The sequence below is a fragment of the Monomorium pharaonis genome, chromosome 1, assembly GCF_013373865.1.
Source record: "Monomorium pharaonis isolate MP-MQ-018 chromosome 1, ASM1337386v2, whole genome shotgun sequence".
Taxonomy (NCBI): domain Eukaryota; kingdom Metazoa; phylum Arthropoda; class Insecta; order Hymenoptera; family Formicidae; genus Monomorium; species Monomorium pharaonis.
In genome coordinates, this window is record NC_050467.1 from 12,275,361 (window position 1) to 12,301,187 (window position 25,827).

Here is a 25,827-nt window from a genome sequence, read left to right on the forward strand (position 1 = left end):
TATAGACCTTGAATCGTAAATTTCATATTTCGTACAATAAGTAGATAAGATCATATAAAAAAATAATCGTATTCAGATAAAGTTTTAATCGTTTATTTCAGATACGATAAGAAACGATAGAACTTTATGTCCGCCAAAATTGGAATACATCTGATAGAAACGTATAAGAACAATTTCAGATTAATTCATATAGAGTCTTATAGACCTTGAATCGTAAATTTCATATTCAAAACGATAAGTAGATAGGATCATATATAAAAGTAGTCGTATTCAGATAAAGTTTTAATCGTTTATTTCAGATACGATAAGAAACGATAGAACTTTATGTCCGCCAAAATTGGAATACATCTGATAGAAACGTATAGGAATAATTTCAGATTAATTCATATAGTCTTATAGACCTTGAATCGTAAATTTCATATTCAGAACGATAAGTAGATACGATCATATATAAAAGTAGTCGTATTCAGATAAAGTTTTAATCGTTTATTTCAGATACGATAAGAAACGATAGAACTTTATGTCCGCCGAAATTGGAATACATCTGATAGAAACGTATAGGAACAATTTCAGATTAATTCATATAGAGTCTTATAGACCTTAAATCGTAAATTTCATATTCAGAACGATAAGTAGATAGGATCATATATAAAAGTAGTCGTATTCAGATAAAGTTTTAATCGTTTATTTCAGATACGATAAGAAACGATAGAACTTTATGTCCGCCGAAATTGGAATACATCTGATAGAAACGTATAGGAACAATTTCAGATTATATCATATAGAGTCTTATAGACCTTGAATCTTAAATTTCATATTCAAAACGATAAGTAGATAGGATCATATATAAAAGTAGTCGTATTTAGATAAAGTTTTAATCGTTTATTTCAGATACGATAAGAAACGATAGAACTTTATGTCCGCCGAAATTGGAATACATCTGATAGAAACGTATAGGAACAATTTCAGATTAATTCATATAGAGTCTTATAGACCTTGAATCGTAATTTTCATATTCAGTACGATAAGTAGATAGGATCATACAGAAAAGTAGTCGTATTTAGATAAAGTTTTAATCGTTTATTTCAGATACGATAAGAAACGATAGAATTTTATAACTTTTCTATCTGGCAGGAAATCTAGTGTCCGATAGAAACGATAGATTCAGATAAAATCATATTAAATTTCTATCAAATTTCTATATGTTTCTATCAGTTTATATCGTACTTTTTGAACAGGGAGATGGAACAGATGGAAGATAATTTATTTGATAACGTAATAGATTTATTGGAAAATTGCAGTACTAGCAGTGATGATAATAATACTGATAGCAGCAGTACTAGTTCATCAGATGATAGCAGCAGTACTAGTTCATCAGATGATAGCGACTATAATCCACTTTTGGAAAACGACATTTATGAAGAAGATTTATTGTTTCCTCTTCTTCATTTTTTAAATAATGGTCGTAGACGACAACGCGTTGAAGATTTTCTTCAAGTAGTACATGCAAAAAGTAATGAAGAATTTAGGGAGGATTTTAGATTAACTCGTCCAATTGTGTATCTATTATTAGGTAATTGTTAATATTATATTAATATCATAATAAATGCTATATTATGATAAACTAATGTAAAATTAATTACATATATTTGTTTTACAGAATCTTTAGAAACAAGTGGATTTATACCATTACATGATTATGGAAAAAAAAAAATCTGCAGAGTTATGTTTATTGATGACTCTTTGGTTCCTCAATAATAAAGAACCACATCGAACATTAGCCAATCTTTTTAACATATCATTATCATCTGTATTTCGCATTATACGTCGAATTATTAATTGGCTAGTTACTTTAGTGCCTGAAGTTGTTACATGGCCCGAAGGAAATAATATAACTAAAGTATCTGGCAAATTTCAAGAAATAGCTGGTATTCGTAACTGTATTGGGGCCATAGATGGCTCACATATCTATATTAATAAGCCTGAAGAAAATGGTAGACAATATTTTAATAGAAAGCAATGTTACTCTATTCTTTTACAAACTGTTACCGATAGTAACATGAAATTTATTAATATATATTGCGGTGATCCAGGATCTTTTCACGATGTTCGTATGTTGAGAAGATCAGAACTATTTCGCGTTGCTGAACTGGAAAGAGAACACATTTTTCCAAATAATACTTTTTTATTAGGAGATAAAGGTTACAATGGGGTAGCAAAGAAATGGATTGTCTCTCCTTTTAAAGACAATGGTAATCTTACGATAGAACAAATAGAGTTTAATAGAAAAGTTTCAGCAACTCGAGTAGTAGTTGAAAGAGCTTTCGGTATTTTAAAAGGTCGATTCCGACAATTACAAAAGCTACCGTTACGTGATACTTATTTTATGACTCGAATTATAATAGCATGTTGTGTGCTTCACAATATATGCTTAAATAACGGTGATAATGGTGAAGATTTCTATATTGAAGAAAACTTAGAACAAAATGAATTAGAAAACTATGACGAGCAAAGAGACGAAAATGCACACGCAGGAAACCTGGACCGTCGAACATTATTATTTCAGGAAATGTATCCTTGTAATAATTAATCATGTAATAATCTAAATTATGACGTTTATGTAAAACAAATAGACTTATACTCATAATTGATGTACAGATATCTGTATATATCTGTATATCTGTATATATTATTTAAATAAAAGTTTTAATAATTAAATATAATATTTTAGAATAAAAGAACAGGAAGAAAGAAATAAAATAATTATCAATACTTATATTAATTGTTTTTATTTTATTTACATTTTACTTATTTAATAAACATAATGTAATATTATTTTAAATTTTAAAAATAAGCATGTAATATCACATAACTTCAGTCTAGTTCTTTAGTCTAAACACAATCTAGTTTAATTGATAAAATATATTTTTTTACTTTTAAAAATAAATGACTTAGAAAATGTTAATATAGAAAAATTAAATTACTGAACACATTTTATATCACTTTATATATAATGTTCTCTTTTTAACTAAATTTAAAAAAGTTATAATATAAACAGAAATATTTTAAACTTTAAACTTTTATTAAATAAAAATCTTAAACTTTAAAAATAAAAAATAAATCAAAAATAACATTTGTTATTAAATATTCTGATTAAAAATACTTCGGAGTTGAATCATATTTCTTAATAAATCACATTTTTCTTTTTCAATCGAAATTTTTTCTCGATGTTGCTCTATCATTTTATTGAATTTTATTTCTTGTAACATTACTTTCTTCTTTTTTAAATTTTGTTTTTCCCTTTTCAATTCTAGTTCTTCTATTTTTCTTTTATGTTTATTTCCATCATGACTTCTTCTATCTTCATATTTTTGTTGTATGATTTTTAAATGTTCTAACCACTGTTTCTCCAATTCTAATTTTGTACGAGCAATTTTAGAGCCTGTTCCATGTACACTACGTTTTCTTCTTTGGTTTACTTTTATATTATTCTGTCCACTATTTGATTTTTTTTCTACATTAACATTCTCTGAGCCTGTTTCATGTACGGTATGTTTTTTTACTTGGTTTATTTTTATATTATTCTATCCACTATTTATTGTTTCTTCAATATTAATATTCTCTGAGTCTATTTCAGGTATGTCATGCTTTCTCATTTGATTTATTTTTATATTGTTCTGAATATCATTAATTTTTTTTTCTATATCAACATTTTCTAACAATATTATATTTTGTTCTTGTGATTGATTCAATGAAGTTCGCTTTAATAATGGTGAATTAAAAGAATTTTCTTTAATAGCATCACCACTTTTATCACCTATAATTTCTTTAATTCGTTCTTCAAATTCATCAAGAGCCTTTGGAGCATTTCCACTAGTACGATTATGATCCCTTTTTTTATTATATGACTTCTTTAACGCGCTAAATTTCCATCTTATTTGATCACCAGTTAACTGTAAATTAGAAAAGTAAGTAAATGTGATGTATAATACTGTTAATATAAATATATAAAATGTATATAAAATAAACAAAAAATATAAATATTTCATACTTTAGGTTCCATGTTGCAAGAATTTTTTCAATTTTTAGGTTATGTCGTAAGTAACCATGCTTAACCACGCTTGACCACGCTCAACTCATTGTTTAAGCAGAGTCACTCGAAGTCGACTTGCGTTATCGATAAAAAGCGACACAAATGTAATGGAAAGCAGAAATGACACTAGGAGTCGACTCGTGTCAAATTGTGTCACTAAATGGAAAGCACCCAATAGAGGCTTCACGGAGCCTCGATAGATGACTGACGGACGTTTCGTGGATCATTAGTAGAAGCTTCATGGAGCCTCGATAGATGATTGACAAAATAAAAATTTAAAATAAAAATTTTATTTCTTTTAAATTATTTTTATCAACAGTACATACTAAATTTAGAACAAATTTTTATTAATTAATTAAATTTAAATTATATTATTTTATTTTATTCTTACTTGCCTCTGGTTTCGAACCCGGGACTTTAGGATTACAAACCTTGTATTCTATCTGCTATGCCAATTTGACTCATCGATATGGGTACTTGTTATGAGTGAGTCCCAGATGCGCACAGTAATAAACGGACACAGCAAGTTGAGTGAAACCCACACAACACACGGACGTCCTTCGGATGTCCGTGAGATATCCGAAGTACGTTATCCGGACGTCCCGTTAAATCACAGCAATAGGACGTCCGAAAGACGTCCAAAATACGTGATTCTTGCAAAATCAAATCCGCCACAACTGGAGATAACGGAAATCCCATGGGGACTCCGTTAATATAGTATATTTATTATTAAACAAAAAGTATGAGGAATTGAGAGCGAATTTCACTGTCCCAAAGAAGTTCATAAAACATTTTTCAACGTAAATACTAACGGTTTATGGCCATTATTATTTTTTATATTATTAATTAATATTTATTTATATTAAAATATAATAAGATATACATTAATACTAATTCTAGTATTTTGATCAAATTATATTAACTAAAAAATTATTTTAAAATAATTTTATAAAATTATTATTAACAATAATTTTTATTTACTTATAATTTAATAATTTATTTTAACGGACACAGTAATAAACGGACACAGCGCGAAACGGACACAGTAACAAACGGACACAGTGCGAAACGGACACAGTAACAAACGGACACAGACCAAATGCGCACAGAGCGAAACGGACACAGTGTGAAACGGACACAGACCAAATGCGCACAGAGCGAAACGGACACAGACCAAATGCGTACACTGCACATGCGCACGGACCAAATGCATACACGGAAAGTCGCAAACCCATGTGATGCAGTGAATGCTTTGCACACACACACACACACACACACACACACACACACACACACACACACGCGCGCGCGCGCGCGCGCGCGCGGGGGGGGAGTGCAAGGGGGGCCTTCGGCCCCCCTTCCGCACCCACCCCGTCCAAGTCGCTAACCTATGTGGACTTTACTCTGCTTGCAATGTACATGGATTGCATTTGGTCCGTGCGCACGTGCAGTGTGCGCATTTGGTCCGTGTGCATTTGGTCCGTGCGCATTTGGTCTGTGTCCGTTTCGCACTGTGTCCGTTTCGCTCTGTGCGCATTTGGTCTGTGTCCGTTTGTTACTGTGTCCGTTTCGCACTGTGTCCGTTTCGCTCTGTGCGCATTTGGTCTGTGTCCGTTTGTTACTGTGCGCATCTGGGACGCTCCCGGAGAAATCGAGACTATGAACGTTTCTTCCATTGAAGAAGAAAGCGAACATGAAGGGGAGGAAGAGAGAGAAAGTGCAATAGAAGAGGAGGAAGGAACGCAAGAGAGAGAGGAGGAGGAGGAAGAGGAGACGCCACTGTAACGCCTTCAGGTAATATAACAATATAATATATTATTTTAAAATATTACATATTATTTTCAAATATATTTTAAATATAATTTTAATTATAATATTGTAACCGTGAATTTTTAATTATGATGGGCTACGGATAGCCGCGGGCAATTCAGGGTTCGGGCGGCGGGCTGGTTGAATGAATAACGGAGGCAAGCGGTATATATTTACAACTATGATTTATTCTAATATATGCCTATCTAATATATACAGGTTCCCTACTCTAATAACTTACAACTAAGATCTTGCTATGCGAGTCGCGGCGATTGGTTATGGCGACGTGTGTCGCGTAGCGCATATGCGCGTTGGGTATTCGGTGCCGGATTGGCTGCGGCGGGCGTACGGCCCGTGTATCGGTCGGTGCGTCGATCGGCGGTAGCGGCCGGTCTTACAGACTACAATGCTCGTGGTGTAATCGCGGCGGTGTAATGTGTGGCGGCGTTCGTGTCGGTCGCGGCGGTAGTCGGATTGGCTGCGGTGTTACGGTCGCGGCTGCGCGGTAGGGTGCAGCGTTCGCATTCGCCGAGTCGGTCGGTGCGGCGTTATGACTGGTCGCGGCGGTGCGCGACTGCGCGGTGCGGCGCGGAGCTCGGCTCGACAGCCACGGTGATCAGCTGTTCGACGATCAGCTGTTATTATCGTTGAGGATCATCCCGCGTGGATGGTCCTCCGCGTCGGCGGTTTCCCCTCAGTACGGGGTCCTCGTGTGCGGTCGGGATCGGTAGCTCAATACGCGTACCGGGATCCGGGTGTCGAGCGGGGCTGTGTTTTGCCACTCACAGCGTGGCGCGAGGAAGCGCTCAGTGCGCGCTAGTTAGGAAGCCGGTTTGAGGTTAAGTTTGGCACTCAGTGCGTGCTTGGATACTCAGCTCAATTCGCTGAGAGGATCGGTCGGCTCAGTACGCTAGACCGGGGAGATCTGCTCTCTTATCACCAGCGGAGGGCTTTTATAGCCCCCGTTTGGTGACAAGAGGAGCGGAGATGTGCGGGGAGACCGAGATAAGCGGAGGGGACTACACGAGGTAGGAGGGTAACGGCCTCGTATCTATATGCCTTAACGTGGCGGAGGAACGGCTCGTTACACCATTAATACAATTTTAATTTTTTTTTAGAAATTACTTACACTCAACTACGGGAATTTTTGGGGGGGCATAAGAATAGGGCATAAAAATTGGAACCCTAGGTTACTATTTTGTTCTGGGATCTCTACTCCGGTTAATATTTTTACGGTTTTCTCTACCTCTCAATTTTAGGAATGATAGTAATAACAATACAAAAAAAAATACAGATCTTACAATAAAACGCGCTGTATGTACAGATCTTAAAATAAAAACAAAATAAATTTTAAAATTATTATTACCATATTCATTTACCCATGTAAATGCTGTGCATTTATTTGAAATTATTTTATTAGTTTTTCTTTGAATAAAAAACTTTTAAATTATTAATCAATTAAATTTAACTTGAGGAAATTTTATAAATTTTATTACGCGGATTTATTACTTAAATAAAAAATTTTAATTAAATCTCGACGAAGTGTTGACTAATTTGCCGTTTTTAAAATTTTTGTCATATATCTTCTTGTTCGTCACTGAAAAATTATATATAATAAACTTAATCTTTTTTGTATTAAAATAAATAGAATAGTGTGTAATTTTTTACTTAATTCTTACACGAGCACAGAGTAATATGTTAAAAAATAATCGATTTAATTAATCACACGTCAGAATTATCTCATCGTTTACGTTAACTGTCTAAATCAAGTGAATAAACTAGATTAGTTACTTTAACGCATTTCGTCTAACGTTGGGGTTCCAGTGAAAAATAAAATAAAATAAGACAAGGATAAAACAGGTACGCTACCTTACTTACAGGTGCGTTACCTTGCTATGATATTTCCTTGGCGTAGCAGTAAAAAGTTTTGAAATTAGAAAAAATAAATTAATATAAAAAAATTTACAATATTCTATTATTCAGTCCAAACTAGCGGTGGTGTTGTGCGAACCTTCGACGAAGACGAGGCCACCCTAAGTAGTAATAAAGCAGAGGAAGGGGTGAATGAAAATTCCGGCGTTATCCTCGTGCAGCCGTCGCAACAACAACTACATCATCGACAAGAGCAGCAACATCGCCAACCAGAATTTAAGTATATAAAGCTAAGAGTGGAAAATTTTCGGCGGTTTAGGAATTTTAGGACGCTTGGGAGGGAAGCGTCTTTTAAAATACGACCGATTCCTGACGGTGCAAACTCGTTGCGATGGTTAGACAACGCGTACCGCGAGGTACACGCGTACGTTATACGCTCGAGTGCTCCGACCGATTACGTCGGTTTAACATTTTATTCGGCGGAGCTAACTCATGGACCGGCCGGCTTCTCATTCCGACCGGCGTGAGACTTAACTCCCGAGGACATATGGCGCCTCGTGAGTTCGGTAACGCAAAGTGCCGGCGGAATGGACGTGGCGCAAAATTTTTCGGTGAGCGTCTTTAGTGTCGCGGTCCCGGTAGGTCGGGGACGCTCATCGAATAAATTGACGCGCGAAGACGTCGCGAAGCGATCAATTCTCCAAATGAATAACGACGATAATCTGTGTCTCCCTCGCGCTTTGGTGCTATCTCGGATACATTGCCAGCGGGGAAATGTGCGCGAGGGAGAATTACATAGACTGTGGAATTCCGTAAGATGTAGGACATCGGCGTTACAGCGAGAATTAGCGATGGAATTAACACGTAACGCCGGTGTCGTAGTCCCTGAAGAGGGTTGCGGAATTCCTGAGATTGATCGCTTCCAACGGTTTTTCGCTACTGAAAATATTGCGATCGTGATATATAATTTCAGTACTTTCGGACGTGGCGAGAAACCGTTGTACGACGATACCACGATACTCGGCGAATTAAGACGCGAACCCACGTTTCGCCTTAACATTATGTACTACGAGGGTTCGCGTCACTATAACCCGATATTGTGCTTGAAAGCTGCCGGTTCGCGCGGAGGGTATTGCGTTGCGTGTAACGTAGGCTATCGTCCGGATAAAAGGCACCGTTGCGCGAAAAAATGTCCACGGTGCTACGCAGCGACGCATTGCGAAAATCTCGATGTGGCGCTCGTCAGATGTGGAAAATGTAAACGCAGTTTTTTCGGAGAAAGCTGCTACAATCGTCATCGCAAAAGCAACTCGTATGACGGTAAATCGTGCGCCTCCGTCTGTGATTCCGTTAAGATTTGCGACAGATGCGGACGGTTTGTAAAATCGGGATCTGAGCACAAATGCGACGAGACATATTGTAAGACGTGTTGTTCGCTACAGTCGACAAACCATCGTTGTTACATGCCTTTTCGCCGCAAATCCGTAATTGAAAATACTGGCGAGGGGACGAGTACGGATGAACGACTGGAAGATACATGTAATAAGAATAATGTCGAACGCGCGAACAATCGGGACAAAGGTTGCGTCGCGTTTGTGTTTTATGATTTCGAAACGCGACAAGACGAGGTGTTTGAAGCTAGTGAAAACACTTACCTTCATGTACCGACTCTCTGCATCGCTCACCAAGTCTGCGAAGCATGCTCCGCGATAAAGGAAGACGCGGCGCGATGTCGATGATGCGGGATACGTAAATTTGTGTTTCGGGATGATCCTATGAAACAATTTGTCGATTTCGTAACACGCCCGACAAAATGTTTCAAAAGGATCATCTGTATCGCGCATAACGCGAAAGCATTCGACGCGCAGTTTATATTAAAGCACATAATAGAAAGAACTGAAATGACTGAAAAACCCGAGTTGATTTTGAACGGGACAAAAATAATCGCGATAACACTTGGACATGTTAAATTTATAGACAGTGTAAATTACATGCTCATGCGTTTATCCGATTTACCCAAGGCTTTCGGGTTGAGGAATACGTCGGATAAAGGCATATTTCCACACCTTTTCAATAGAGTCGAAAACCAGACATATGTCGGTCCGTTACCCGACATTCGATATTTTTGTCCCGACCAAATAAAACCGGAAGAACGCGAACAATTTTTAGCTTGGCACTCAAAGATGATTAACGAAAGTTACATCTTTGATTTCCAACGCGAAATTGTTCGCTACTGCCGTAACGACGTAATCATTCTCCGCCGCGCCTGCATGGAATTCCGTAAAATCTTTTTAGAACGTGGCGACGTGTGTCCCTTCGAGGAATGCACGACTATCGCATCCACGTGTATGAAAGTTTTCCGGAAAAACTTTTTACGCGAAGGTGAAATAGGCGTGATTCCGACAAAGGGATACAGGAACGCAGACAAGTCATCGCAGAAAGCTCTGAGATGGCTCGTGTGGATGGAACGCGAATTAGGACAACAGATTATTCACGCGGGGCGAGGACGGGAACAACAAATTGCAGGCGCGAAAGTTGACGGATATTACGAAACAGTGACTGATAACGAGACGCGACGTTACGTATTACAGTTTCACGGTTGTTTTTGACACGGATGTCCAACTTGCTTTCGCGTTAATCGCGATTGTCCGCTTTTATCCACGAATCCCGAAGACACCATCGACACGCGTTACGAACGTACTCTCGCGAGGACGTGGCGTCTTCAAAGGTTAAGGTACCGCGTAATCGAAAAGTGGGAGTGCGACTTTGATCGAGAGGTGTGAGAAAATTCGGAAATTAACACATTTTTAGAAAATCACGCTATATTGAAACACGCACCTCTCAATCCACGTGACGCGTTTTACGGCGGACGTACGGAGAACATCGCGACCCTTTACGAAGTTAAGGGTACAGAGAAAATGCGTTACGTTGACGTATGTTCTTTGTACCCTTTCATATTAAAAACATATTAAAAACCGGTGCTTTTCCGATTGGTCATCCCAATATTTATATCGGAGAAGAATGTGACAGATTAATCGGGACAGCACCGAATTTTAATTTCGACAATGTAGAGGGTCTTGTCCGCTGTAAAATACTCCCACCGCGCAATCTTTATCATCCGGTGCTCCCGTTCCGCGTTAACGGTAAATTGTTATTCGGTTTATGCCGTAGCTGCTGCGAAACCTTTTCAAAAACGCACTGCACTCACGATTCTCCCTCCGAACGTGAATTCGCGGGTACATGGGTATCCTGCGAATTGCGCAAGGCTGTCGAGAAGGGTTATTTCGTGACGGAGGTGAGCGAGATTTGGCAATACAAAGTCACGAAATACGATCCCGGTAACCGGCAGGGTGGCTTGTTTGCCGAATATATAAATTGTTTTTTACAATTAAAGCAAGAAGCGAGCGGGTGGCCAAGCGAATGCCAGGACGACGACGTGGCTAAGGAACGATACCTGAGAGAGTATAAAAAAACCGAGGGTATCGTTCTCGAAAAAAATAACATCGCTCGAAATCCTGGTCTTCGTTCGGTTGCTAAGCTTTGCTTAAGGGGTTATACCAACCTAGATGGTCGAAAAACAGGCCTAACTTTGATATTTTATTTCTCTTAAACGGAGTGGGAATTAAATAAAATTTTGTGTGATTATTGACTTATGCTTCGACAATATAAAAAAATTTTTTTATTAAACAATGGTGACGGAAAGCAGAAATATGGCCGCCGACACACATTGAGGTTTAGAAAAACGCATTTTGCGGTGACCACTGTCCCGTCTAAACGATCCATCTGAAACAAAAAAACAAAATGGTGTTTTTAAGCTAACAGTAGTGGTTTGTCGGTGACGATCGCCGATTGTCGATTTTATTGTTTGTTACAAAATGGCGATGAGTTGAAGTTAAAATTAAAAAAAAAAACGAAAAATTTTCGTCCTTTTCATTTTTTTAATTTTTAATGAAGATCGATAAAAAAAAAGTAGATCGTCACCGACAAAAGAATGTTTCTGAGAGTATTATGTAAAAATTTGAAAACGATCCATCGATTAGTTTTTGAGATCTGGTGGTCACCGACTTTGAAAACCATGTTTCGAGAAAAACGCGTTTAAAGTTTCAAGTTTAGTTCTACTATTGTTAACTGCCGAATTTTGCACTTTACCTCTAGTCGGCAATTCCGGGGCCATATGAGATTCCTTCCACATCAAAAGCAGCAGCGTTCTGTGAAGACTTCTGTTGACGGCGAGCAATCCTGCCTTTGCGCGTCGCCTTCTGCGCTCGTACTTCGGCCACATCGATGCGCGCTCGGTCTTGATTTTCGCAATATGCAGCACAATTCTTTTATTATCATTAATATATGTGCGGCAGCACCTTCATTAAATGTGTATGCAGCAATATTGGCACCAATTTGCACAACGTGTGCACCGCTGTGCTGTACTTTTGGCGCTATGCGCCAAATCAGATTGTTCAAACTTTCATTAACGTTTTGCGTAAATCCACCGACGCATTTCTTCAGTAAATTATCACTAGAAAGTTGTTTTCAAATATTGGACGAATGGCTTTAATCACATTATCGTCCAGCGGCGATTTATGTTGATATTGCTCCAATTCGAGCACTCAAACGCTCGATCCCGTTTTACTCAACTCTCTGTAATTCCGTCATTTTTTCAGATATCAACATAAAACTTTCAGGATATATTCTTGAAACTTGAAGCTTCAAGAAAATGTAATAAAAAAAATCAAATTTTTTTCCCGCTAGATTGGTGTAACCCCTTAAATTCTTTCTGGGGGAAATTCGGCCAACGAGCCAATCTGCCTAAAACCGAGATTGTAAAATCATTCCAGCATTTCGTGACTTTGCTCACGAGTCCTGAGCACGAAATAACCGGTATATTACCCGTCAACGACGAGGTAATGTACGTTTCGTGGCTACGCGAGGAAGCGGTCGTAGCCTCGCCGATAATTAACGTCGTTATCGCTGCCTATACGACGGCACAGGCGAGGTTAATATTGTATAGCTATTTAGAAAAATTAGGAACAAGAGTCTTATACTGTGACACAGACTCGTGCATTTATCTAAGCTCTGGTGCTCCGAACGAATACGAACCACATACGGGTAACTTTTTAGGCGACATGACGGACGAACTCGATTGCTATGGCAGCGGTAGCTATATCGAGTCGTTCGTATCGGGAGGGCCGAAATTTTACGCTTATGTGGTTCGTACGCCGGAAGGAAACACCCACGAGGTCTGCAAAGTGAAGGGGATAACATTGAATTACGTTAATTCAAAGCTCCTGAACTTTCACAGTATAAGACATCTAATATCTGGGGTAGAAGAAGAGGAAGAAGAACCGGGAAGGGATAGTGTGATAAAACTGCGTTTTACTGCAATTCGGCGTACAGCGTTTCATGACATCGTGACACGTAGCGAAAAAAAAACCTGTGCGCCGGTATTGCTAAAACGCAAATTTATCGATAATCGCTATTCGTTCCTGTATGGATTTTGTTAACTGTAAATATAATTTCTTTCTTCTTCTTCTTCTCTTCTTCTATTTTCTGTTTTAGTTTTTAAAATGTATGATATCCGAGAATTTTCCGCTCATTAGTGTATAAGAAATCTTGTAAATTTTGTAAAAAATGTACAGTGTAAATAAATATATTTTGTAAAATTGTGTAAAAAATGTAATTAGTGTAAATAAAAATATTTTGTAAACTTTTGTAAAAATTATATAAAATTATGTAAAACTGTAAAAATATTGTAAATAAGTTTTTTGTAAAAAGTGTACAGTGTAAAATTTAAAATATTTTTGTATTATAATAATTTGATATTTATACATAAAAATGTTAATTAAATTATAAAATAAAAAAAATTAAAATTAAAAATTTTTAATTTTTATTTAAGTAAGTTTTTAAAATAAAAGTTTTACTCATAAATAAATAAATAAAAAAAATTTGTCCCTACCTTTATCCTTTTTAGCTTCATCGCCAATCGGTTAGTTAGCAGCGATGTCGCGCACACATAAAAGCGAACACAGCGACACGAATAAGCTTATGTACGTACGCGCTGCACCGCGGCCCGAATCAGCTAATTTCGTCGGCCGCGGTGCCTTTGTTTCAGCTAGCATACGCGGGGGTACGCTGACACGAGCGTGTCGCCGCCGCCGCCGCCGCCGCCGCCCCCCCCCCTGCGCTGATGAAATTATCTCTAACTTTAAAAAAATTTAATTTAATTTACTTGTTTCAAAAAAAGCGAAAATTATTATTCCTACATTTCATTTTTCTTTTTAAAGTCACGTAAGAAAATCAAACCGCTCATTACGCGAAATGGACGTGCGCTGGAAACATCCTTGGACGTCGATCGTTTGCGGTCCCACTGGTTGTGGGAAAACGATTTTTATGAAAACTTTTCTCCGGTATTTGTCGCACATGTCCGACGTACGTTTCGAATGAGTTTTGTTTTATTACGCGGAGTGGCAAGAGGCTTATCGTCAATTACAATACGATGCGAGTGTAAAAGAAAAGAACACGCTAAACAACGTTGCAGCGAGGAAGAAAAATATAATTGAATTTCGCGAAGGATTACCACGCCCGGGGGATTACTCGAACAATCCGCTTATCCCGAAACTGATCATAATCGACGATCTTATGAAAGAATCGTCGTCGAGTGACGTGATCGTAGATCTTTTTACCAAAGGCAGTCATCACAAAAATCTCAGCGTCATTCTCATCTCGCAAAATCTCTTCCATCAGGGACGCGGATAACGCGACATATCTCTCAACGCTAATTACCTCGTGGTTTTCAAAAACCCTCGCGATCGCACACAAATTCGACATTTAGCGCGACAGGTTTATCCCGACGACCCGAAATTTGTTGAAGAGGCATACTACGACGCCACGTCAAAACCGCATGGATATTTGTTGTTCGACTTGAAACAATCGACTCCTGACAGTTATCGATTCCGGACGTGTATCTTTCCCAACGATACGCGACAATACGTATACGTATCGCGTAGAACGTTTTCCAACGGAAGCGTATAAAAACCGCGTAACGGTGCTGGCGCGAGTCAGTCGTGTAACTCACACGCACGCACGCGATGAAGGAGAAGCGTAACGTTTGTACAGATAGTGCAGCAAAAATTGCCAGACGTTCGATCGGAAAGAGAAACGTCTGTCTTCTCGAGGCCGTGTGTCATCTGAACAAAAACCAACGGGCAGCTTTTCTTCGAACCGCGGACGAAAAATTTATTCGCTGTATCCACAAATGCGTTTTTAATACTCTCAACGGTAACGTCCCACTCGAACGACGCGAAAAAGAACGACTGTCGAAATATAAAACGACCCTACGACGTATCGCAAAAAAACACGGTAACTGGAAGTCTAAAAGAAAGCTATTGTTACAACGAGGAGGATTTTTACCCTATATTATCGTCCCCATATTATCAGCTTTATTATCTCATTTTATCGGAAGGTAAAATCACAGAGCGATGGAAAGAGCCAAAAAAATGGTCTTGATTTCTACAGAAAATCTCGAGAGAATGCAGCGACAACAGCAACAGCAACTGTCAGTGGAACCAATGGAGAATTCGCTGTCGCAAAGTTCAGGAAACATCACCGGAGATAATAATTCTGTACGAACTCCTGGAACTCCGTTGACTCGGCTCGATGCGGAGATGAGTCGCGTGCTTAATTCATCATGGCCACGCAACATGGATGAAAGATGGAAAATGTACAAGGAAGCACTTTGGCGGTATCTTCATCTTATCCGAGTAGCGCGCAAGCGAAAAGCCGTTCGGAGTGCGGACGAAATCACTAGCAACGATACGCGAGCTGAAGAAGGAGACGCTGACGACAACGACGACGACAATGACTACGACGACGACGACGATTCAACGATCGTATTTCACGAAACTTCGCCAATTTCCGGCAAACACCCTCGGACTAGTGACATAGATACTGTAAAGGAAAAAACCCGAAAAGTAATTCGTAATATTCATGAGTTAAAAAGTGTCGAAAAAATATTGGAAACGGTTCCAAAAACTTATCGCTCACAAGCTCGTATGCTAATGCGTCATTTGCAAGACAAAGCGGTACCCGACAGATTAAATTGGGACGAGCAGGGTATCGTGACTATAGACGGCAACGTCGTGAAAGATTCCGATATAACCGAAGATAAACGACGCGGTGCGTGAAAGAAAAACCGTGAAAGCAACGGGAAGAGATCAGTTCGCCCGATTACTGCGTAGCTTAAATACACGTACGGCACTGGTGGGAAATAAAGAATTATTAAAGGCAGTCTACGGATCTTCAATAAACGCGAGACCTCAGTCTTTGGCGAGTTCCACGCCTAATATAACGCGTTCGCCTCCAAAAAGGCGCTTACTCAATTGGAGTACGGTGAAGAAACAATAATGTCAGAACTTGAAAAAATCTATTACGATCCGACGCATTACGCGGGATATTCCGCTGTAGATAATCTAACACATGCTGTTAAACCAGATTTTTCACGTAACAAAGTCACGCGCTGGCTCCAATCACAAGACGCGTACACGCTACACAGACCTTTACGGCGAAAGTTTCCACGTCTGCATTACAATGTAACAAATATCGACGACGTGTGGGAAGCCGATTTGATCGAACTGCGGAATCTCAAAAGTTACAATGACGGATATTCTTATCTACTCGTGATTATCGATGTGCTCAGTAAAGGGCATAGCGGAATAAGCAGGTGAAATCTGCCCCCGCACTAATCGAGCTCAAATTGATATCATTAGTTGGCATCCTTGAGATGTAAAACTTCCCCAAATATTAGCTACAAAATTGCATTTTTGGGGGAGTTATGGAAGGGGAAAGAAAAATAAAGAAAGTAGTTTTTTTCGAAAATGGTTGGACCGATTTTAATGAAAAAAATATATGTTGTAAACATCATTTAGACAAGTTTGAGAAAATTTTAAGTAATTTTTGTGGTAAAAAAAACCTGATAAAAAAATTTTTGAATTTTTTATGAATTTTTTGGGGGGTGATAGTTCTGAGATACCACTTTTATATTTTCACAAAAACATCTCTAGATCTTCTTCTTTAACACATTTTTTTTTTAAATCAATCGGAGTGGTGGAACATGGTTAAAAATAATAATTTACACCGCGCCGCCGTGTCGTGCCGCGCTGGCTGGGCGACTGAGCCGCGGCGCACGGCGATTGTTGTCATGTTGAACTTACATACTAGTTGCAGTGTTGCAATGTTTAATTGCCAAGAAAAATTATAATATAATAATATAAAATATAATAACACATATAATATTTCCAGGACGTCTGCAATTAGCTTATAAAACTTATCGTTTCGGCAGTTTACCACGAGGAAATCGCCTCTCACATTATCTATCATTGAGGTGCTTTTTTAATGTAAGTTCCCTTGCCTCTCACATTATCTATTATCGGGTGCTTTTTTAAAGTGAGTCCTCTTGCCTCTCACATTATCTATCATCGGGGTGCTTTTTTAAAATGAGTCCCCTCGCCTCTCACATTATTTATCATCGGGGTGCTTTTTTAATGTGAGTCCCTTTGCCTCTCACATTATCTTTTTGGCGAATGGACTCACATTAAAAAAGCACCCCGATAATAAATAATGTAAAAGGCGAGGGGACTCACTTTAAAAAAGCACCCCGATAATAGATAATGTGAGAGGCAAAAGAACTCATATTAAAAAAGCACCTCGATGATAAATAATGTGAGAGGCAAGGGGACTCACATTAAAAAAGCACCCCGAACATATGGAATTTAAAAACGTACTGCAATCTCCTCGTGATGAACTGCCGAAACGATAAGTTTTATAGCCTAATTGCAAAGACTGAGTCCCAGATGCGCACAGTAATAAACGGACACAGCAGGCTGAGTGAAACGGACACAGACCAAATGTGCACAGACCAAATGCACACGGACCAGATGCACACGGGCCAAATGCGCACGGATCAAATGCGCACAGTCGCAAACCTATGTGGTGCAGAGAATGCTTTGCACGCACGCATGCACGCACGCACGCACGCACGCACGCACGCACGCACGCACGCACGCACGCACGCACGCACGCACGCCCGCACGCACGCACGCACGCACGCACGCACGCACGCACGCACGCACGCACGCACGCACGCACGCACGCACGCACGCACGCACGCACGCACGCACGCACGCACGCACGCACGCACGCACGCACGCACGCACGCACGCACGCACGCACGCACGCACGCACGCACGCACGCACGCACGCACGCACGCACGCACGCACGCACGCACGCACGCACGCACGCACGCACGCACGCACGCACGCACGCACGCACGCACGCACGCACGCACGCACGCACGCACGCACGCACGCACGCACGCACACACCACACACAACACACACACACACACACCACACCACACACACACACACACACACACACACGGCAAGGGGGTGCAAGTGGGGGCCTCGCCCTCCTCCGAAAAGTCGGAGGCCCGAAAAGTTGCAACCCATGTAACAAGTTTGTAGGTTACTGTGTCCGTTTGGTCTGTGCGCATTTGTTCCGTATGCATCTGGGGCTCGATTCTTGAATTCATTCGCAAGAAAACGTATGCGCAAATACCCGCTCTAACAGAAAAGTTGCAAGTTTATTGGTTGAAAGTCATACGATAGCCAATAAATTTTCAACTTTTCTGTAAGAACAGAATTTGCGAATACGTTTCTCTTGCGAATGAATTCAAGAATCGAGCCCCTGGTCCGTGCGCATTTGGTCTGTGCGCATTTGGTCTGTGCGCATTTGTTCTGTGTGCATTTGGTCTGTGTCCGTTTCACTCAGCCTGCTGTGTCCATTTATTACTATGCGCATCTAGAACGCTCCCATTGCAGACGTCCTAGAAATATTATATGTGTTATTATATTTTATATTATTATATTATAATTTTTCTTGGCAACTAAACATTGCAACACTGCAACTAGTATGTAAGTTCAACATGACAACAATCGCCGTGCGCCGCGACCCGGTCGCCCAACCGGCGCGGCGCGGCACGGCGGCGCGGTGTGAATTATTATTTTTAACCATGTTCCACCACTCCGATTAATTAAAAAAAAAAAATGTGTTAAAGAAGAAGATCTAGAGATGTTTTTGTGAAAATATAAAAGTGGTATCTCAGAACTATCACCCCCCAAAAAATTCATAAAAAATTCAAAAATTTTTTTATCGGGTTTTTTTGCCACAAAAATTACTTAAAATTTTCTCAAACTTATCTAAATAATGTTTACAGCATATATTTTTTTCATTAAAATCGGTTCAACCATTTTCGAAAAAAACCACTTTTTTTATTTTTCTTTCCCCCTCCATAACTCCCCCAAAAATGCAATTTTGTAACTAATATTTTGGGGAAGTTTTACATCTCAAGGATGCCAACTAATGATATCAATTTGAGGTCGATTAGTGCGGGGGCAGATTTCACCTGCTTATTCCGCTATGCCCTTTGTTTGGGTAGAGCCGTTGCGGGACAAAACGAGCAATAGCGTAATAAAAGCTTTTCAACGTGTACTCTCGAGAAGCGACGGACGCTCACCCGTGTACCTGCAAACGGACAAAGGCAAAGAATTTGTCGCACAAACAGTGCAAAAGTTTTTGAAAGAAAACGATATCCGTTTTCGAGTAACGCGTAATCCCGATATCAAGGCCGCGATCGTTGAACGTTTTAATAGGACGTTGAAGGAGAGAATGTGGCGGTACTTTACGCATAAAAATACACGACGTTACATTGACGTTTTGCAAGATATCGTTCGTGCGTACAACCATACCCGTCACTCTTCCACCAAAATGCAACCGACGATCGTGACGAGAGAAAACGCACGAATCGCACATGAAAATATATTTCGTCGATGGAACGTTAAAAATCAAAGTCGTAAAGCTAAATACCACGTTGGTGATCTCGTTCGCGTCAGTAGAGCAAAAGCTACCTTCGAGAAAGGATACGAGGCAGGTTGGAGCGAAGAGATATTTCGTATTCACCGTGTTCTCGAGTGGCGAAAACCTCGCGTATACGAACTGAGTGATTTAGCGGGTGAAATCATAGACGGTATTTTTTATGAACAGCAATTAGCTCGAGTCGAGAAGAATTTGCGGGAGGACGAGTTTATCGTCGATCGAGTAATAAAAAGTAGAGGCTACGGGAAAAATAAACAGGTACTGGTCCACTGGCGTGGTTATCCCAGTAAGTTCGACAGTTGGATACCCGCTTCGAATTTAATCACTCTTCAAGATGCGTAAGGACCAATTTTACATCGTTCTTCCGAGCAATAGCAGCACGCGTCATTTTCCGCATAATAAGACGTCATCTTTCACCACGCAATTACCACAGACTTTATCTTTGCACGGCGAATGGGAAGTCGGGCTTAGTGAGATTCAATTTCCTAATACTTTCCTCCACATAAATCACGGGGAAAACACTCTCAAATTCGTCGATATCGATCCAAAGGACAAAGACAAGAAAGACATTAAGTTAACATCGACTGAAGCTGTAATACCAAATGGTATTTACAAAGATATCAACGAACTTTATTCCACAATTAATTCCGCGTGTAAAAAGGCCGGCTCGCATTTTCATTTTGAAGCTCGTACAGAGGAAGGATTTAAAACTTTTATCAGCCTCACATGTGCAAACAAATGTGAAAAAAATCATTATTTAAACTGTTACGTCCGGCAGACTCCACGATTTCCCTTTGTCAGAAAAACAAATAATTTACAATAGAAATTCCGTTTCAACGGTCTCCGATAATTTTTTATGCGTCTAGGATTAGCCTGTTAGAAACGTAATGACAAACATAGATAGACGAAACGACCAAGTAGATAATTCCGAGTCCTTTTGAATATTGAGTCAACAAGTAATAAATTCTGAAGATAGAAATTCAAAAACAAACATGGGATCTAAGCAAAGTTTCACGTTTCCTCACAAAAAATGAGCAATAAAGTATCCAAATATAAGCAAAAAATAAATAACCGTTTCCTCCATCTGCAACCCATACCGTAGCACGTCTAGCACGATAGAAAAAATTATTTATCTCTTAAGCCCAAAGGAAGATAACCTATGCGATAGGTCGGATCCCTTCAATAAAATTGAAAGAATGTGGGAGGAAACAGAGAAACTTTCGACAGAGTACTCAACGTATGATTGGTCAAAAAGGAAAAACCATTTTTTCAATAAGAAAACGTAGAATTCACCCACCACACAATCCTGAAAAAGAATCCTACCAATTAGAATATTTGAACCACCTACCTCTGGATCCTCCCCTTGTAAGACTCTGTATATATAATGTCGTGAGTAATGAGAGTAGCAGTAATAGTTAGTAGCAGTCAGTAATAATGTCAGTAATAGTCAGTTAGTAATAGTAGTAATAGTAGTAATAATGGTCAGTAATAATCAGTTAGTTGAAAGTAGTTAGTTGTGAGTTACGTTCAGTTACGTTTAGAGTTTTTAGTCAGTTCAGTTAATAAGAGAGTTAGTTAGTAATCATGTAGAATCAGTGCGCAAGTACTTTAGTGCCGTTCCATCCGGTCAAAAATCCCTTCGATTCCAACGGATTTATTCGAGAACCAGTAATGAGTAAGTCCTACAATCACAATTTCTTTCTTTGTTTTTACGTTACTCATCTACTCCCTTCCGTTTTAATTTTTTAAGACACGTTCCTATTATTTTATAAATAATTTCCCACTTAGTGTTCCTCGACTCTTCTCTCCAGCTACCACCTTCGAAGAACTTAGTGTTCCTCGACTCTTCTCTCCAGCTACCACCTTCGAAGAACTCAGTGTTCCTCGACCTTCCTCTTTGCCTCCAATTACTGAAGAACATGAACACGTTCCTCAGATATTCCCAACATATTCTTTTTCTAGTTCACCTCCTCCTTCTTCAAGTTACTCTCCCATAAGTTCCCCTGAATCCGAAGACATTCCACCCCCACTCTCTCCCGCTATGCTTTATCCATCCATGTTTACCCCATCTAACCATTTAATAAACCCTTTGTCTATTTCTTTGCTCCGCGTTTACCGTTAATACTGTAGAATTAAAAACAAAAATCTCTTTGTTTCCCTTTCTCCCCCCACTATATGCTTATTTAATATTTGTACAACTATATTCATACTCACTATGCATCTTAAATTTAATTATATCGTTATTACAAAATTGTCGAATCACGACTTCAGCGCTTATTTGTATTTCTTTTTATTTTCATTTTTATTTGTTATTAGAATAAATACTTTTGTTAAATTTATGTGAAACTTTATCATTTATTTTAATTAATAACGACCTCGTCTATCCCGAACAAAGACTGCATCTGGTCCGATCCCGAGTTAAAGCGATTCAATTTGTTGACTCGAAACTTGGACCGACGGACGTACGACTCGAAACGGGTTATAGCGGCCCTATCGGCACGTTGACCTATATTTTTCAGTCATTAAAAGTGCGTTCAACCCAAGGCACATACCCTCTCTTAAACTGTGTGCCTACGGGAATTCTACACGTTTTGTTACGTTCTTCCCTGCCTTACCTGTTCTCCCTGAGATATCCTTCCTACCGAATAAAGAGTAAAATCCTATAAGGCTGGACGTAACAAAACGTTTCCGACAATCTTTTGAAAATATTCGGTTGCGGAAACATGCTGCTTTCCAAGAATGGATATTTTTACACAGAGCTCACGACATTGAAACCTAATTCCACAAAAGATTTCTATACAGCAAAATTTATTATCATTAGTAAACCTGATTTGGCTTTCTGGAGTAAAGAACCTCATAGTCTGATACGAGGAATACCCGATAAAATGTTCGTTTATTGTGATATTTGCGAACCTTACATAACCGGTGATGTCAAGTCTCCTCTTCTTCGAATAGTTCCGATACCATTGAACGCGTTTAATTACACGTACGGTGCAAATCAGACGACATATTTTTCTCCTTCACATAACATACCTTTACGAAAAACGAATTTCCGTACGATCGAAATAGATATAAAAGACGCACTTGGTAAAAGTATACCATTTCAATCCGGAACGTTAACGGTGACGTTACACTTTAGACGTTATCAGTAACTTGAACGTTAAAAGTAAAAATTAATAAGTCATTAATATGGTACCAGAGGAGGAAGAATATTATAATTCAGCAGACGCCCGTGGGGGAGGGATACCACGAGTTTTCGTCGGTTCGCCATATCAGCGCGGACACGGAATCGAGAGTTTTCTCGGTGGATTATTCAGAAAGGCACTTCCTTACTTGAGTAGAGGTGTACGTGCGATCGGTAAAGAAGCTTTACGTGCAGGTATTAACGTGATAGACGACGTTGAAAATAATACTCCTTTGAAGGAGGCAGTCAGAAATCGATTCAAAGAATCTCGAGGAAATCTCAAAAGAAAAGCAGAAGAGAAAATTAAAAACCTAATAAAGGGATCGGGATATAAAATATCGTCGAAAAAGCTGCCGCTTCAGTTCCCCTTCGTTAGTCACACTGGTTGCTTCGCGGCAACAAAGTCGGCATTGCGTAAACGTCGGACAAGCAAAAAGAAAACAACAAAAAACAGTAGGCGGAAGAAAAAACGGTTAAAAGATTGACAAAGAAAAAGTCTCGTTCGGTAAGAAGCAAAAATAAAAAGACTTCCACTACGAATCGTCGTCGTCGTGTTAGTAAAAAGCGTGGAGTATCCGATATATTCTCTTAATTCACGTCAAAAGTCTGCGCGAGAAATAAGCATGTCTTTTCTTCACACTCATTCCAGCGAGTGCTTAAAAAGTGAACTCGATCTCTTCTCGTTACCTCCCACTCAAACCAGCATAGAGAGTTCGCAATGGATTTATTACAAGCCTGTGACATCACTCGCCGACGATGCACCTATAGAATTTGTCATACCCGGTCACGGGGAAGATTACTTAGATCTCTGTTACATTCCATGTTCAATCAAATTAACGTATATTTTAATCAGAAACTCGTGTCACCTCCAAACAACGCTTACGCGTATCGTGCATACATCGAAGCATTATTAAATGCTTCTCCCGCAAAATCCTCTCATCTGACAGTGTATCTATGGGACATGGATACACCCGGTCTCATGGACACTCACGTACATAGATTCCGCGGCACCAAATAACGCTCTCGTGAGACGAGCGCGTTATATTCAGGCAGGGCAGGAGTTAGATCTCTTAGGTCATCTTCACTGCGACGTTTTTAATCAGGATAAGTTTTTAATTAACGGTGTAGAAGTTAGAATGAGGCTCGTACGCTCGAAAGATTCTTTCTGTCTAATGGAATCTAGTTCCACGTCAAAAATTCGTATTTTAGACGCTAGTCTACTCGTAAGAAGAGCAAAAATAAGCCCCGGTGTATTACTCGCTCACGCTAAAATGTTGAGTAAGACAACTGCCAAGTATCCTCTAACGAGAGTAAAGGTTAAAACGTTCACGATACACTCCGGGCTCGTAGGAGAATCGATAGATAACGTGATCCTCGGTCAACTACCGAAATGCGTAATTGTCGGTTTTGTAGATAACAGAGCGTTTAACGGAGATAGAAAATTAAATCCGTTTAATTTCAAAAACTACGATATAAATTTCTTTTCGCTATACGTCGATGGTGTACAAATTCCTAGTAAACCGCTACAGTCGAACTTCTCGAAAGACGAACCGCTCTACGTCGAAGCCTATCATACGCTCTTTTCCGGAACTGGCATTCACTTTATGAACGAGGGTAATTCTATAAGTAGAAACGATTATGCCGATGGATATACACTTTCGATCTCACTCCCGATTTATCCGCAAATTGTGCCGGACATTGGACTCTCGTGAAATATGGCAGTTTACGATTAGAAGTACGATTCGCAAGGGCATTATCCACGTCTGTTAACTGTATCGTTTATGCCGAATTTGATAATGTTCTAGAAATCGACTCTTCTCGTCAAATTATCGTCGACTTTTCCGGCTAGACTTTATGTCAGATAGTCGGTAAAATCGTGTGAAAAATTTATAACCTCGTCACCACCACCACTACCTTCAGCAGTACTATCATCAATTAACCCCACCACCGTCACCAACGCTAACAACGCACTTTTTCGCTAATATTTTTAAAATCATACCAAGAAGAGAAATCAGTTTCCTACCAGACACGAAGACAGTCACATCCACTTAAAAGAGTGAAGCAAGCAAGCTGTTGATTATAACCATGGACATAGTTATTGACATCCAAGGTTTTCGGGATAGCGAGGGAAAATTTATTCCTAAAGAAATCGCAGTTGTCGCATTTGACGCAGCAATCATCGGCCATTGGATTACACTGCCTCCTTGCTCGTTTGAAGAATTACCCGAAAGTTCAAGACGTAAAAACAATTGGCTTTCACAGAATTACCACGGTATCGAGTGGTTCGACGGTGAAGCTAATCCCAAGTTTTTTGTGAGCCAACTACGTGACATTACCCGCTGGGCTCGCTGCATCTTTACCAGAGGCCATGAAAAAGCAAGTTACTTGCGTGATCTTCTCTCCAGAAACATATATAATCTGGAAGCAGATTCTCCGGCATACAAATATTGAGTGAGTCCCAGATGCGCACAGTAATAAACGAACACAGCAAGCTGAGTGAAACGGACACAGTAACAAACGGACACAAACCAAACGGACACAGTGATAAACGGACACAGTAACAAACGGACACAGACCAAATGCGCACAGAGCGAAACGGACACAGTGCGAAACGGACATAGACCAAATGAGCACAGAGCGAAACGGACACAGTGCGAAACGGACACAGACCAAATGCGCACAGAGCAAAACGGACACAGTGCGAAACGGACACAGACCAAATGCGCACACTGCACATGCGCACGGACCAAATGCATACACGGAAAGTCGCAAACCCATGTGATGCAGTGAATGCTTTGCACGCACGCACGCACGCACGCACGCACGCACACACACACACACACACACACACACACACACACACACACACACACACACACACACACACGGGGATGCAAGGGGAGCCTTCGGCCCCCCTCCCGCACCCACCCCGTCCAAGTCGCT

The 25,827-nt window shown here is 39.7% G+C and overlaps 1 protein-coding gene and 1 pseudogene across 5 annotated transcripts in view; one reads left to right on the forward strand and one right to left on the reverse strand.

Annotated features, from left to right (window-relative positions):
* Positions 1-1,050: 1,050 nt before the first annotated feature.
* Positions 1,051-3,015, forward strand: LOC118645924 (annotated as a pseudogene).
* Positions 3,016-3,300: 285 nt separating this feature from the next.
* LOC105837251 (DNA excision repair protein ERCC-1-like) overlaps positions 3,301-25,827 on the reverse strand; it is a 199,889-nt gene continuing 177,362 nt past the window's right edge. For all 5 annotated transcript variants that reach the window (XM_036292877.1, XM_036292872.1, XM_036292863.1 and 2 more), the window contains one exon: positions 3,301-3,953. In XM_036292877.1, the coding sequence (XP_036148770.1) occupies positions 3,585-3,953 (369 nt within the window). In that variant the 3' untranslated portion in view covers positions 3,301-3,584. The remainder of the gene's footprint in view (positions 3,954-25,827) is intronic.